Source organism: Ammodytes marinus (genome assembly GCF_949987685.1).
Source record: "Ammodytes marinus genome assembly, chromosome: 3".
NCBI lineage: Eukaryota > Metazoa > Chordata > Actinopteri > Uranoscopiformes > Ammodytidae > Ammodytes > Ammodytes marinus.
In genome coordinates this window covers 20,555,944-20,571,740 of record NC_137232.1, presented here as the reverse complement: position 1 = coordinate 20,571,740, position 15,797 = coordinate 20,555,944, and the positions used below count along the sequence as shown (strand labels likewise).

At 38.0% G+C, this 15,797-nt stretch overlaps 1 protein-coding gene across 4 annotated transcripts in view; it reads left to right on the top strand.

Moving 5' to 3' along the window:
• Positions 1 to 15,479, top strand: part of LOC307271212 (neprilysin-like) — a 41,001-nt gene extending 25,522 nt beyond the window's left edge. For all 4 annotated transcript variants that reach the window (XM_080053618.1, XM_080053615.1, XM_080053617.1 and 1 more), the window contains 19 exons: positions 201 to 281; positions 737 to 832; positions 926 to 1,044; positions 1,281 to 1,349; positions 1,880 to 2,014; positions 2,567 to 2,668; positions 2,770 to 2,906; positions 3,036 to 3,129; positions 4,216 to 4,344; positions 5,873 to 5,971; positions 6,543 to 6,620; positions 6,827 to 6,930; positions 7,290 to 7,348; positions 11,799 to 11,918; positions 12,718 to 12,851; positions 13,262 to 13,327; positions 14,026 to 14,121; positions 14,265 to 14,341; positions 14,512 to 15,479. In XM_080053618.1, coding sequence (XP_079909744.1) covers positions 201 to 281; positions 737 to 832; positions 926 to 1,044; positions 1,281 to 1,349; positions 1,880 to 2,014; positions 2,567 to 2,668; positions 2,770 to 2,906; positions 3,036 to 3,129; positions 4,216 to 4,344; positions 5,873 to 5,971; positions 6,543 to 6,620; positions 6,827 to 6,930; positions 7,290 to 7,348; positions 11,799 to 11,918; positions 12,718 to 12,851; positions 13,262 to 13,327; positions 14,026 to 14,121; positions 14,265 to 14,341; positions 14,512 to 14,611 — 1,895 coding nt within the window. In that variant the 3' untranslated portion in view covers positions 14,612 to 15,479. The remainder of the gene's footprint in view (positions 1 to 200; positions 282 to 736; positions 833 to 925; positions 1,045 to 1,280; positions 1,350 to 1,879; positions 2,015 to 2,566; positions 2,669 to 2,769; positions 2,907 to 3,035; positions 3,130 to 4,215; positions 4,345 to 5,872; positions 5,972 to 6,542; positions 6,621 to 6,826; positions 6,931 to 7,289; positions 7,349 to 11,798; positions 11,919 to 12,717; positions 12,852 to 13,261; positions 13,328 to 14,025; positions 14,122 to 14,264; positions 14,342 to 14,511) is intronic.
• The last annotated feature ends 318 nt before the right edge of the window (positions 15,480 to 15,797 follow it).

Sequence of the window (15,797 nt, the reverse complement as noted above, 5' to 3'; positions counted from 1 at the left end):
AAGTCACGACTTCTATTTTTGTTGGTGCTTACTGACAACATGCCTTAATTGACTTGATTAAAAGTACATGGACTATTTTCAGCCCACAGAGATGACACACTCACTGTTATTTACATCCCTCTGTCTGCATGTACACTCATTAACGTTCTGTTCTGTTTCTTTCCCTCCCTGTCTTCTCTCTTTCTCTGCTCCACTTGTAGGTGTCCTTGAGAAAACTGTGGAGGGAGAAGCCCCTGCACTTACCAAGGCCAAAACCCTTTACAAGTCCTGCACCAATGAGAGTGCGTCAGACTTTTTCCTTTTTTTAACTTCCTTGGTCCTGAAGTGAACATCTTTCATTCAGTTAATTGCGCTGTCAGACTATTATTTAAAGAAGTTAGTAAGAATTCTTCTCAATATTCAGTATTCCTTTTAAAAGTAAAAGTATTTTTTCACTAATTATTCATAATCCGATACCGTAGATGAATTGAAATACTTATAGTACTTAATTTTTGATGGCTTTATTGGATGCGAGTAAATTATTTATTTGGAAAGCCTTTTGGTTTACCAGTCTCTGTGATGCACTCGTCCAATGCGTCTACATTTGCATAGATTAATTAAGCCTGATAAGAATTACAATTCATTCATATTAACAAGATGGATTTAAAAAAAAAATAATAATTTCTGAACTTTGCTTTGTAAACATCATACGGACTCTTGCATTTTTTTCATTTGCATATCTTCACTTCCTTTAAAGGTTTAATCGAGCTCAGAGAAGGGGCTCCTTTGCTCGACATGCTGCCCGATGTGTTTGATTGGCCAGTAGCTGTGGACGACTGGGAGACCAAGTATGGTATGGAGTATTTTTATTTTTCCACTTGTCACACACAGCAGATTCCATGCACAGGAAAAACATCCTTATTCCTCACGCTTCCTTTTCCTTTAGGTATCACATGGAGGTTGGAAGATGTCATCGCCAGGCTGAATGAGAAATATAGCACTCAACTCTTGGTTAACTTTTTCGTCGGCACCGATGACAGGGACTCCAATTCACACATCATTCATGTAGGTGTGCAACTGTAGCAGGAACGCGCTCCCCTCTCTCTCTCTCTCTCTCTCTCTCTCTCTCTCTCTCTCTCTCTCCCTCTCTGTTTTCGTAGAACCACAGTCATATACAGACATTCACACATCTTATCCATCCAGCTTTTTTTTTAAACAGAAAACCCACCACTTTCTTCAACTCTATTTTTTTTGGCTTGTATAAATAAACGTGTGTGCTTTTGTGTCTGCCTTTTTACCAGTTTGACCAGCAGACAAGCCTTGGCCTCTTGTCCAGAGACTACTACACTTGCACTGGACCCTATGCAGAGGTAGGCTTAAGGTTCACATTATGGACACACACACACACACACAAACCTGTAATTTAATTAAGGCTCTCAAGCGGTAAACAATGAAAACAGCTCCATGTGTTCATCTTGGCCCGCTGCCACTGCGTCTGGGTTCCACGTCCTGTGGAGTTTGTTCCAGGAAACATTATGCCCAACAAATGACGAGGGCTTTCGGTTGAAACATCAGTACCTGAATTGCGTAACTTTGGGCTTATTAGTGTGCTTACTTGCTTTTGTGAGCATGTGTGTGTATGGTGACGTAACATAAGGCCTGAGGCAAAAAGTGATGATTAAAATCAAAGAAGCAAAACAGAACATATTTGCTTGCGTCTCAATCAAACCAGATGTGCGATTAGATGTGATTAAAGGAGACATGCTCTGGTTTTACTTTACATTTTACCATGGAATCTTGATTGATATGTGTGTGTACGTGCATTTGTGTGTAGGTGTCCTCCTTTCATTCCTCTTAAAGAAAGGTCAAAACACAGATATCGTGTGTGTGTGTTTGACAGGCATGTGTGGCCTATGAGCAGTTCATGGTAGACCTGGCGAAGCTGATCCGCACTGACCGGAAGCTGGAAGTCAACGAAACCCGCATCAGAGAGGAGCTGATGCGAGTCATGGACCTGGAGAGGGACATAGCCAACGTAAGCATTAATTACATAACACTACGAAATGATTGGTCCATCAGTAACGTCCTCTAGTTTCTCTGCTTCTCTTTCCTTTGAGAAACTAAAGTCAGGAGGCAACGTTTTCCAGCAGCAATCTATGCTTTATTTGTTCTATCTCAGCTTCACGCAACGGGATGATTTGGTGAGCAAACATAACTCGGACAGTATGACCTTCCCCTCCCTGAGCATCTCTCCTCTCTCTCTCTCTGTTTGTGGAAGCAGCTGCCGTGTACCACTTTTTCTCAGTCATCAACAGGTTTTCCACAACCCACATTTTGTCAATCAGCGCCGGTCTGCTCTGCTCACTGCCACGCTCCACTTCCCCTCCACTCAGCTGAAGGCTTTTGCAGGGCAGTCGACGTTTTGCGCACCGACATTGACTAACCTGAAGCCTCCCTGGACTTCGAAACATTTTCTTTTGCTGCCGGACGGGAGCTGCCATTGTTTGCATGTGTTAGGAAGTACGAGGGTTATGTTGTGACAGCATTCCCCAATTTTTCACAATCTCTCTGTTTTGCTCTCTCCAAGGCTACTGATACTCCAGAGGACCGTAACAACCCAGTGTTGCTTTACAACAAGATGGAACTAGGTGATCTGAATAAAAACTTCACCCTTGAAGTTGAATCAAAGGTAAAAAATAGACTTCGTTGCTGTTAAAATGTCTTGGTTCTTCCTCACCCTAGTCACTCTTTTCTTATGTTATTTTTTTTTCTCCTCCACTTGTCTTGCAGTTATTTGATTGGAGTTACTTCACAGCTAAGATCATGGGTACAGTCAACATCAGCATTCCAGACACAGAGAAGGTCATAAACTACTCCCCCAACTATTACAGAAGACTCGAGCTCGTCTTGGCCAAATACACCAAGAGGTAAGGTGTGTGAATGAGTCTGTAGTTGTGTCTGAGTATGACTGTGAATATGCCTGTTTGTGAGTGTGTTCGCGGTGGGCAGGGGTGTATTCCATGCAGTTTCTTTGAAAGTTCTTCCTCTCCACTTAGGGATTTGCAAAACTACGTGGTGTGGCGCTTTGCTATGAACATGGTGGTGGGCCTGAGCAGACCTTACAGGGATACCAGGAAAGCCTTCCGCAAGGTAAACTGCCAGGACCCTGACACTGACATTCTCTGCAAGATAAGACTTTTCTGATTTCAGCTAAATGCTAACATTTACACAACTACATGATTACAATGTCAATGCAAACTTTCTAATGTTTTTCTGGTATACCGTTTACCGTTGTCACCATTTTTTTTTGTAGCACGTTAGCATGAACGTTAGCAGTACTGGAAGCACTAATTATTGCAATTAATTGTATGGGGACCATGAATGTCTCTACAAAATGTAATGGCAATTTATCTACTAGTTTTCAACATTCCACGTAAAAAACTAAAATTCTAACTTCATTGTTGCACATAATTCACAGTAGTTTTCAAATTCATCCTCAACGATATAAGACTGTTTCTAAATTATCTAAATTATTATTATTTTAGTCCTTAGTGTTATGGTAATGTAGCCTGGAAATCCAGGCCCTGATATCTTGAACAATAGAGGGTCTGGCCATGATCAATAGTAATTTCCAACTCAAGGGGCGGATCCTACTCGTGCATTTCAAATGGCACTGCACGCAGTTGGATAGCACTACAACCAATCAGAGCGATGCACAAGGTGATGTAAGCCCCTTTCGTTTAGCGAACAGCTGTTAAACTGTTAAATTAAACGTTTGCCGTTGTCGGTCGGCAAAACAGAACATTCCACTTACTTGCTAATGAAAGATTTGAGTGCTGTCTTCCAAATCGTTAAGGGTCGAGGCCAAAGCAGTCTCAAACTCACACAACATATCCGCAGCCATCTTTGATGTTTACTATCACGGCTTCGACGTCGCATGCACGTCACTGTCGTCATCCGGTTACGTCCTCCCCAGAGTACCATATAAGGGGCTCTGGCGCGCCCATATTAGATAGAACCAATTGAAACCATAGCCAGATTTCTGGTTTTCTTGATAAAGCTTCAACGGAGCGTGTCCAGACCAACAGCGCCTAGTGGCAGGTCTGGGAATGCCAGGCTAATGGTAATGCATAATGGAGGCCTAAACGAGGAATTGCAATGAGCCTCTTTAACCAATATGCTGTGTGATCCATCCTGCATCCCTGATTAATCGGTGACTGGTCACTTTCCCTGCAGGCCTTGTCTGGTACATCGTCAGAGGCAGCAGTGTGGCGACAGTGTGCACTCTACGTCAATAGCAACATGGACAATGCTGTAGGACGACTGTATGTGCAGGAGGCCTTCTCTGAAAAGAGCAAAGAGCTGGTCAGTAAGGAGTGGGTTAGTGGGTAACTGTTACTTAATGAAGCAGGACATGTGTTTTCACAAAAAACAGACATCTCTTTCAGGCATATCCCATTCCAGTTTATTTTTGTTTCTCACCTGTGTTTTCTTTTTTTAACCTTTGTCCACAACATAACTGTCTTTTTGTCTGCACCCATTGAAAGCAGCTGAACAAGGTGTCCTTGTTATCGTGCCCACACCACCCACACTGTAAATCTCAACTGTGTGTGTGTGAGTGTGTGTGTGTTCGCATGCTCTTGCACATGCCCAAGTGTACATGAGTCAGACTGTGTGTGTGTGTGTGTGTGTATGTCACGCTGTGTGAGTGACAGTGAACATCTGTCATAATGCTGAGTGTCTGACACACCCTACATCATCCTCTGGCCATCTGCCCACAACGCCCCGTGTGTAAATGTGTCTGTGTCGGTGAAAAGTGACGCACAACCTTTTTGAGAATAAATTGAACGTACCCATCAACACTACTTTCACCAAATACATGGCTATACATGCAGCTGGCACACATGCTGCACTCCTCACATACCAACCTTCTCTCAGCTACAGATATATATTTCAAATATGATATGATAGAATCTCGCTAAGTACATTTAGTAGATTTGAGTGGTAGTTTACTTATACTCGAGCCCTTCCAGTTATGCCACCTAATTAATAATTATACCTTACTATGTTTTAGAAGAAAACGGTACACTTTAGTCTGTTAAATGTTATTGACAGCTATAGTTACCTGTTGATAAAGACTTTACATACAAATATGATCAGCTTTTACAATACTATGTTCTCTTATAAACAGTAAATCAAATTGAGAAAATTACTTCTAACATGACCAATTACAACTGTAATCATAAACGTTATTGAAAGTATGATAACTAATAATAATCATTTATTTTTAATAATGTACCACTCAATTATGATGACCAAATGTCTATACATTTACTCAATAATTATGCTAACTGTTTACTATTCAGAGAAAGTGTGAATTAAATAAAAATTTAATTACAGTGGATTAGTGCCCATAATGAGTGTCAATCATTACCAACTCTAAAGCAAACCATCATGATAAGAAGAGATGTATTAGGCTTACCATTACACATACACCCTGCGATTTACCCGTGCATTAAGTAGGATTTCACATGTGTAACAGACACGCATGCTTGCACACATCACAACCTCACTTGCACACACGAATGCTGTTTGCTAATAGGTTTTCAGAAAAAGCCTCATCAGTGCCGGTCCCTGCTGGTTTGCGGCCAACCACAGCGTGTTGTCCAAGTGGTCATGCAGCGAGTTAGCGAGGGGTCTGCTGATGTGATGAGACACTGGAATGCCTCTGTCAGCTCATTGTGGTGTCAAAGGACAACTGTTTTCCACTGTTACCTCCGCAGACCTTATGCAGAAAAAAACTTCTTACTGACAGTGTTGAATTTTTTTCAACTGAGATATACTGTATTTGTGAGTGACTCTCTTCATCTCTTTGTGTGTGTGCGGGCATCAGATGGAAGAGATGATTAAAGACATTCGGGAGCAGTTTATTGGTAACCTCAATGATCTGACCTGGATGGACGGTGAGACCAAGAAAGCAGCTGAGGAAAAGGTAATGGTTACATTAAACCATCTGTTGTGTTGTATTGTATTCTTTCTGTTTTATAAAGCTGGAGTCAGTGATTGTGTACAATCCTTGTTGTCAAAATACATTATTTTGTCAAAATCAGTTCATATCTCCTCACTATCCTCTACCTGTCCGTACAGTGTGTGCACTGTATTATTATTATTATTATTATTATTATTATTATTATTATTATTATTATTATTATTATTATTATTATTATTATTATTATTATTATTATTATTATTATTATTATTATTATTATTATTATTATTATTATTATTATTTTTATTTTTTTTGTACCACATCTATGTTAACTGGTATGTAAACTGGTTAGTAGACACAGTGGCCCACCGATACTGCCCGTTAACAAGAGACTAGGCTGTGTATTAATACTGGATTGTTTTTTTCAGTGCACACACAGTATGGAAAGGTAGAAGATAGATATTCACTCATTTTGATAAAAAGTTATTTTGACAACAAGCATACTCCAGATTCACCGATTCCACCTTTTAAGAATATGTGGTGACCAAGATGTCTGATTGCCATTTTTCTGCAGGCCCGAGCTATTAGGGAACGAATCGGCTATTCTGACAACATCATTGACGACGCATACCTTAACAATGAGTACAAAGATGTGAGTGTCTGAAAAGTTTCTGAAATGTTTTTCATGTTTCACTGAATTAGTCGTAACAGAACACAGAGTAGGTTCATTGTAGCCGCATATCAGTTCTGTGAAAACATCTCTGTGAATTCTTGGCTTTTATGAGTTGATATGAACAAGCGTTGATGGCTCTCGTCACCACTAATCCTCCTGTTTCTCTGGCTGTGTGTTGGTGTTAGCTGGCCTACAGTGCAGAGGAGTACTTTGAAAACATCTTGCAGAACTTGGAGTATGCACAGAAGAAACGCCTGCGGAAACTAAGAGTCAAAGTCAACAAAGAGGAGTAAGATTCCCCATGTGGGCAAACATTTAATCAATTCACAGCAAACAGGCTTATTCCAGAAGTGTAGCCATAGTATTGCAATCTCTAATAATACATTTCTTATACGCTAATGCGGCCTGTAGTCTGACACAATATCCAGCATTTATCACAGAGCATTCACACTCTCCCACACAAACTCCTACTCGTGGATACAGTTCAACCTTCCGCTAAGTAGAGCAGGCGTTCTATTATTAGCCTGTTGTTATGAACCACACAGGTTAACTTTAATATCTTTGGATCAATGTGCGATTGTGCTGCACTGTGGTGCTCCATCCGTACCATGAACCATTCTTTAATTCCGGCCTCCTTGTCTTTTCCAGGTGGGTAACTGGAGCTGCAGTTGTCAACGCCTTTTACTCATCCAGCAAAAACCAAATAGGTATTTAAACACATTCAAACGCATTCAGCTGCAAACATACCTATATATATATATATATGTATATGTATATATATATGTATATATATATGTATATATATGTATATATATATGTATATATATATATATGTATATATGTATATGTATATATATTAGTGGTGGGCCGTTATCGGCGTTAACGTGCTGCGTTAACGCCAGACTCTTATCGGCGATAAAAAAAATATCGCCGTTAATCTCTTATTCCACCTCCTGTTCGGCTCAGGGGAGATGGTTCCCTCCAGGGCCGATGGCTGTTCGCCGTCGGGGTGAACCCCCTTCCGTGTGTCATATTTTTTATTTAATTTTTTTGAATCGCCAAATACACGTAATCTATATATGGTCTATTTTCATATTTAACTGGTGCTAATTATTACATTAACGCTAATTTGTGTGCGCGTAGTGTCTGCTACGTTGCATCTCTCCTCTCCTCTCTGCTCCGTTTTGTGAAGGGGGGGCGGGGCTCCACTGCCGATACACACACATACACAAGCAGACTCGGCACAACACCGGTGAGCACACACACCCAGTTAGAGAGCTAGAGAAGAGAACTACACGCAGTAGGTTGGTGTGACAGAAAGTCCAAAAGCCAACGAGTACATTATAAATGGAGTGAAGTCTACCCCGACCGTCTGAAAAGCAGCGAAAATATCCGCGTTTTTTAAATGCATTATGCACCCAACGTGAATCTAGTAGCGAGGATGCTAACGTTAGCTCTGCTGCTAGTAGCCTACTACCAGTTAATGTGCAGTTCAACACAAACATCAGCAACAGTTATCAGAGGAACATCTCTAAAGCCTGCATAGATCTCAATAAATGACCCAGAGGTGTCTGACTTCACATACCATGAGGCAGTGGAAGCTTAAAAGTAAGCTACTGGAAAAGTGTTCAAAACAGCCTGTCCTGAGCCAAATTTTTAGATTTTGAATCAAATCACTCATACACACATTAAAATAATAGCCTTTAACTTTAAAACAGATTGTTGTAGGCCTAATTTTTTTTTGCAGAAATAAGTTTTAAAGAATTGCTGTTGTAAAAGGAATAAGGTAAAACAAATAAAAATAAGTGCTGTTAAAGTTCTTTACATGATTTTTGTTTGCATAAAACATGTCTTGTTTGCAGTTATTGTAGGTTTAGAAACAAAAAAATTACAAATGTTCCAACTCAAATAATATTTGAATTATAGCCTCCACTTTCAGTATGACCCTTAACTCATCTATAATACTGTCCATGATTTGTTTATACATTGTCAATAAAAAGCAAATATAACAATTATTTGAACATGACTAATATAAAAAAAATTGTATAGGGGCCAGTAAAAATTGACTTCGGGCAAGTAGAGTTCAGACCCACTTGCCCGTCAGGGCAAGTGAAAAAAAACCTTAGCGTTGAGCCCTGCCTAACAGTTTGTAAACACAAGTACATCTTGTTGAACATTATTTATTTTCATCTCCAATTATCATAGTAGAACAGCTTCCTCAAGCAGTTTGTGATGCATGTTGGAAACAGGAGATGAGCCCCTGGTCTGATGCACCACCTGGCTTGAGAAACACGTTCTCAAAGACTTACTTTGAGTCATTATTTAGGGAGCACACACATATTATGAATGAATTCAAATGAGCCATTTTAATCTAGATTAATCTAGATTAATTCCAAAATTAATCTAGATTAATCTAGATTAAAAAAATTAATCTATGCCCACCTCTAATATATATATGTATATGTATATATATGTATATGTATATATATATATATATATATATGTATATATATATATATATATATATATATATATATGTATACGTATGTATATATATATATATATATATATATATATATATATATATATGTATATGTATATATATATGTATATATATATGTATATATATATGTATATGTATATATATGTATATATATATATGTGTATATATATATATATGTATATATATATATATGTATATGTATATATATGTATATGTATATATACAATCATATGAAAAAGTTTGGGAACCCCTCTCAGCCGGCATTATAATTGACTCTGCTTTCACAAAAAAAAAGATAAAAGTGGTATGTCTTTAATTTACCAGGAACAGCTAAGTACTGGGATGTTTTCCAAACAAAGATTTTTTGAAAAGCAGTATTTGGTTGTATGAAATAAAATAAAATGTGAAAAACTGGCTGTGCAAAAATATGGGTACCCTTGTGGTTTTGTTGATTTTAATGCCTGTAACAGCATGTAAAACTGATGACTTTAAACACAAAGTTGGTTGGATTATGTTGTTAAGCCTTGAACCTCATAGAATCGTCTGTTTAATCATGAGAAAATGCATTTTAGGTGCCTAAATGCAAGTTGCACTTCTCTTTGACTCTGTGCTGAAGTGAGACAGAATGGGATCATCAAAACAGCTCCCAAAAGATCTTAAAAACAAAGATTATTCATTGTCATGGTTTAGGGGAAGGCTACAAGAAGCTTTCCCAAAGGTTTCAATTGTCAATTTCTACTGTAAGGAACGTTGTCAGGGAATGGAAGGACACAGGCACAGTTGCAGTTAAACCCAGGTCTAGCAGACCAAGAAAAGTACAAGAGCGGCATATGCGGCAGATTGTGAGAATGGTTGCACACAACCCAAAGATCACCTCCAAAGACCTGCAAGAACATCTGGCTGCAGATTGTGTATCTGTACATGGTTCTACAATTCAGTGCAATTTGCACCAAAACATCTGTATGGCCGGGTGATGAGAAGGAAGCCCTTTCTGCGCCCACGCCACAGATACAGTTGCTTGGAGTATGCAAAAGCTCATTTAGACAAGCCAGATTCATATTGGAAGAAAATGCTTTGGACTGATGAGACAAAAATTAAGTTATTTGGTCTTTATAAAAAGCAGATGTTTTGGTGCAAATTGCGCTGAATTGTTGAACGATGTACAGATGCACCATCTGCAGCCAGATGTTCTTGCAGGTCTTTGGAGGTGATCTGTGGGTTGTGTGCAACCATTCTCACAATCCTCCACCTATGCCGCTCCTGTTTTTTTCTTGGTCTGCCATGCCTGGGTTTAACTGCCACTATGCCTGTGTCCTTCCATTTCCTGACAACGTTCCCTACAGTCGAAATTGACAATTGAAACCTTTGGGAAAGCTTCTTGTAGCCTTCCCCTAAACCATGACAATGAACAATCTTTGTTTTTCAGATCTTTTGGGAGCTGTTTTGATGATCCCATTCTGTCTCACTTCAGCAGAGAGTCAAAGAGAAGTGCAACTTGCATTTAGGCACCTAAAATACATTTTCTCATGATTAAACAGACAATTATATGAGGTTCAAGGCTTAACAACATAATCCAACCAACTTTGTGTTAAAGTCATCAGTTTTACATGCTGTTACAGACATTAAAATCAACAAAACCACAAGGGTACCCATATTTTTGCACAGCCAGTTTTTCACATTTTATTTTATTTCATACAACCAAATACTGCTTTTCAAAAAATCTTTGTTTGGAAAACATCCCAGTACTTAACTGTTCCTGGTAAATTAAAGACATACCACTTTTATATTTTTTTTGTGAAACCAGAATCAATTATAATGCCGGCTGAGAGGGGTTCCCAAACTTTTTCATATGACTGTATATGTATATATATATATATATGTATATACATATGTATATGTATATACATATGTATGTATATATATATATATATGTATATGTATATATATGTATATATATGTATATATATATATATGTATATACATATGTATATGTATATACATATGTATACATATGTATATGTATATACATATGTATATATATGTATATGTATACATATGTATATATATATACATACATGTATATATATGTATATATATGTATATGTATATACATATGTATATATATATGTATATATATATATATATATATACATATATATGTATATATATATGTATATATATATATATATATGTGTATGTATATATATATATGTGTATGTGTATATATATATATGTGTATATATATATATATGTATATATGTATGTATATATATATATATATATATATATATATATGTGTGTGTGTGTATATATATATATATATATATATATATATATATATATATATATATATATATATATATATATATATGTGTGTGTATGTATATATGTATCTCTCTCTGTTTATATTGAAAAATATTCAGGTTTTTTTTAGAAGATGGAGATATAGGATAGGCACTAATAAGCTTTTTGCTAGGCCTTTTTTACTCACTATTTGTTGTTGAATGTGTATAATATGTTTTTTTTGGATTGATGTTTTTAAATTACTGAATAAAACTACTTCTACTACTATGTGCAAGTCTTTACCATTCTACATGTTGTGTATTTTGTTTTAAGTTTTGTAAAGGCAAACCTTTTCCCCCCCCTGCTGTCAGTGTTCCCTGCAGGTATCCTCCAGCCACCTTTCTTCAACAAAGGCCAGGCTAAATCCCTCAACTACGGCGGCATCGGCATGGTAATCGGTCATGAGATCACACATGGCTTTGACGACAATGGTACGACTTTGCACAGTGTTGCGCTCTATTATTCCCAGGGGAAGCTTTTTTTTTGGCTGATCCTGATGGTAATTGGATAGAAATAGTTCCCTTTCTGTAACTGGTACCCACTTCAGAAAAAAAGTGTTTTGAAATTCCATTTATGCATGCTGCAATAGATACTTCTTCAACACACTTATTTGAATTGGCTTATATGTTACTGATATTTATCTCAAAGATGTAAGCATTATTGTAGTGGCATTCCGTCTGTATACTTCAAATTCCGATACCACAATCCAGCTGTAGGCACAGTAACTTAGTCTGACGCGAATGACATGAGATATTGTTTCTGGTTCAAAAGATTTACTGAAAAAAGGTCAAAAAAATATACACGTCACACGGTAAAGAAATATTATGCTCCCGTGCCTATGGGCAGCTGTCTTCCAAACTAAAATGGCGCATGTAATACGTCACAAAAATAAAGCATTTGGCCTAAACATATTACATATTACAAAATTACTTTAGCTGAAAATACACTTATAAAAAGCAAATAACATGAACTGTAAATTATTATGAATTATAAAAAACACATATTACTTCCACACATATTATTAAACAATTTCTTATGTTTTATGCAATCTGGCTCTTACAATTACTTTATACTGAATAAACCCGTACAAACAATAATTAATTAAATGGAATGGAAACATGCAATTGACGCATCTCAGCTAACAAGATGATGGGTTTTGAAAAGTGTCACAATCATTTGTTTACCTTGTCGATCAAATCCGACCATCATGCATTTGGTCTCTTGCACAAGGTCGTAACTATGACAAGGACGGTGACCTGAAGGACTGGTGGACACCAGGCTCCACTCAGAAGTTCCTCGATCTGTCAAAGTGCATCATCAATCAGTACGGCAACTTCTCCTGGGACCTGGCAAATGGACTTCATGTATGTCCTGGTAGACAGTCTCTTTCCTTTCTCTTAAAATCATTTACAGCTGCATATTTCTCAAAATATTATCCCAAATCTTGCTCTCATTTATTTGCTTTCCTGTTACCTCTCCCAGCCTATACATTTCCATATTTCCCCCAGTTGTGTAGGCTCATCTCTTGCAACTGCAAATGTTTTAAATATTTTGTGTTGACATATCAATCTCTCTCCCCTCTCTTTGTCTCCCCTCCTCTGTCCTTTTGCGTTGAACAATGCTTCCTTTATCCCCTGGGGAAATGATTTCTTGTATCCCAAAGAGTGTTAGCTGTGATTATAGAGATATGCAGAGGGGGGAAAAACACAACATCTCCCTCTGCCCCTTTCCCCTGTCATTCTTTGTGTTCTCTCTCCTCGTGCCCCCTCTCTAGTTAAATGGTAACAACACCCTGGGGGAGAACATTGCTGACAATGGAGGGATACGCCAGGCATATCAGGTAATGAGCCTGAAAACAAAGGAAGGAGGAAAGTTGGTTAAGGAGCACTGGTGTAAAGATGACATAGAATGGCATTCAGTCTGTGGTTTGTCTTTGTCGTCTGCTTGCAACAATAGATGTCATTCTGTTGGGTCACTGACTGGCTCATTAGCTATTTTAAACATAAGAACATGGTGTCACAGTTGATTTATTTAATGTTAACCAGTGGTGATCAGAAACAGGACTTTCCACATATTTGCAATAAGAGAAAACAAATATGGATATTTAAGATCAACCACGATGTGATGCATTCAAGCATTTATTTGACATTCATTTCCAATAACAGTGTAAATGTTGTTACTCTTTTGAGCCAAATTGTACCAAGATCTGTGAGAACATAATATAGCACAATTGCAATGTCATGCTGGAAAGGGAAATGTGACAGTAAATGTATTTTCTTTTGTCAGTATGGTAAAATGTATTGAAAATGCAACATGCTTGTTTTTTATCTATAAACAGTCTATCTTACCTATACATTAACTAATAGGAAAATGCAGATTAAATAAGTAGAAGTACATAAGAAATATTATTTGTTTAGGCTTTTACAACAAGGAGCAATCAAGTCATTTTTTAACATTGCATTTAAAATGTACATTACTAGTTACCTTTTTATAGCAGTGATATACAATTATAACTTTTGTTTTATATCAATCCTGCAGGCATATCAGCACTATGTACAGGAGAATGGAGAAGAGCCACTGCTGCCTGGAATTGACCTTTCCCACAATCAACTCTTTTTCCTCAATTTTGCTCAGGTAGTAATTCACTGACTAATTGATGGATGGATGGATGGATGGATGGATGGATGGATGGATGGATGGGTGGAAACAATATGATATATTAAAAGGCAATAAGTACTGGTCTTATGCAGTTCCTTCTATTCTCTGTCTTTTTTCAGGTGTGGTGTGGAACACACCGACCTGAGCAAGCTGTCAATTCCATTAAAGTAGATGTACACAGTCCAGGGAAATTCAGGTACATTTAAACCAACAGGGTTCCCTTTACATCCATCAGCCTTGTGCTTAGGGCAATCGCTGACATTTTAACATCTTGACAAGATGACATGCCCTGTATTTATGTTTCAAGGAACCTTGCAACAGAGCACCATTAAGCTTAACCAACCATTTCCTCTGTATCTGTCTCAGGGTTCTAGGCTCCCTTCAGAATTTCCCAGAATTTGCCAAAGTCTTCAGCTGCAACAAGGGCAGCAACATGGTCCCTGACAACGTCTGCCGTGTGTGGTGATCCACAGACCTCTGGGATGGGGACTGTTGTGACATGGCTCGTCCCTGTCCCCCTGCAGTACCCCCTGACTGTTGGAGCACTCGTAAAGGGGCTACAAGGAAGTGGAAGCTCCCTTTAGCTCTTTACCGGATGGACCAGGGCTGGTGGACTAACACTGCAGTATAATGCACTTCCTCCGAGGAAAGCAGTGGACTGTACCCTCACGGACAGACGGAGCACTGTCTCTCTGAGTCTGATACTGTAGTTCATTCAATTGGCTTGATTATTCTACTACTCACTGGATTAAAATCACTTCTTCTGTTTCATTTTCATTCATTTTCAACCTGTTTTATTCATTCTTTGTGAGTCTGCCAATACATCTCTGTTTCAGTCAAAATACTGTAAAAATAGTTGGCAAGAGAGGGGCAGACAGACAAATGTGCTCAAACCCACTGGCATATGATAACACCACACACCCACTCAAAACATATACGCATTTAACAGGGCTGAACCACTGTATTGTATGTGGGCCGGAGCAGTATGCCTCATAAAAACCTCCACTCTATTCAGCCTTCATCTACATGCTGATACGTTATACTATATGTAATGTACTTGTAATGTACTCTTTGTTAATAAGTATAACTACATTAGGTAAATTATTAAAGACAATCTGAATTTATGTTGTTGATTAGACCAGTATTTAACCATGATTACATATTATACAATCTGTTGTAATGTTAATGACTTAACTGCTGTTGACAGGCGGCTGCTGTTCATTAGCAGTGTGCCAAAAATAAGCCAAAATGAAGTTCTCGCTTTTGCGATGACAGCTGGTCATTAATCATTGAGCTGACAATCGACAGACACCAGTCGTTTTTTATACATTCACTCAACCTCCTGTGTGTTTCTGCTTGGATGTCAGGTTCTATTTCTTTCCTAGTCTTTGCAGGTCATTATAACCGTTGCTCACTGTTTTTGAAACAAACATTTGCCTTACATGATCTGTTCTGCTACTGTGTGTGAACATGTACGTGTATTCACAGGGAAACAAAGAAAAATAAAGTGTACCCTTAAAGGCATAGTTACATTGATCATAAATACACTAATTTACTCTCTGGCAGAGAGTTAGATGAGAAGATTGATACCACTCAAATGTCGGTATGCTACAGTCACCATGCAGCTTAGCATAAAGACTGGAAACTCGCAA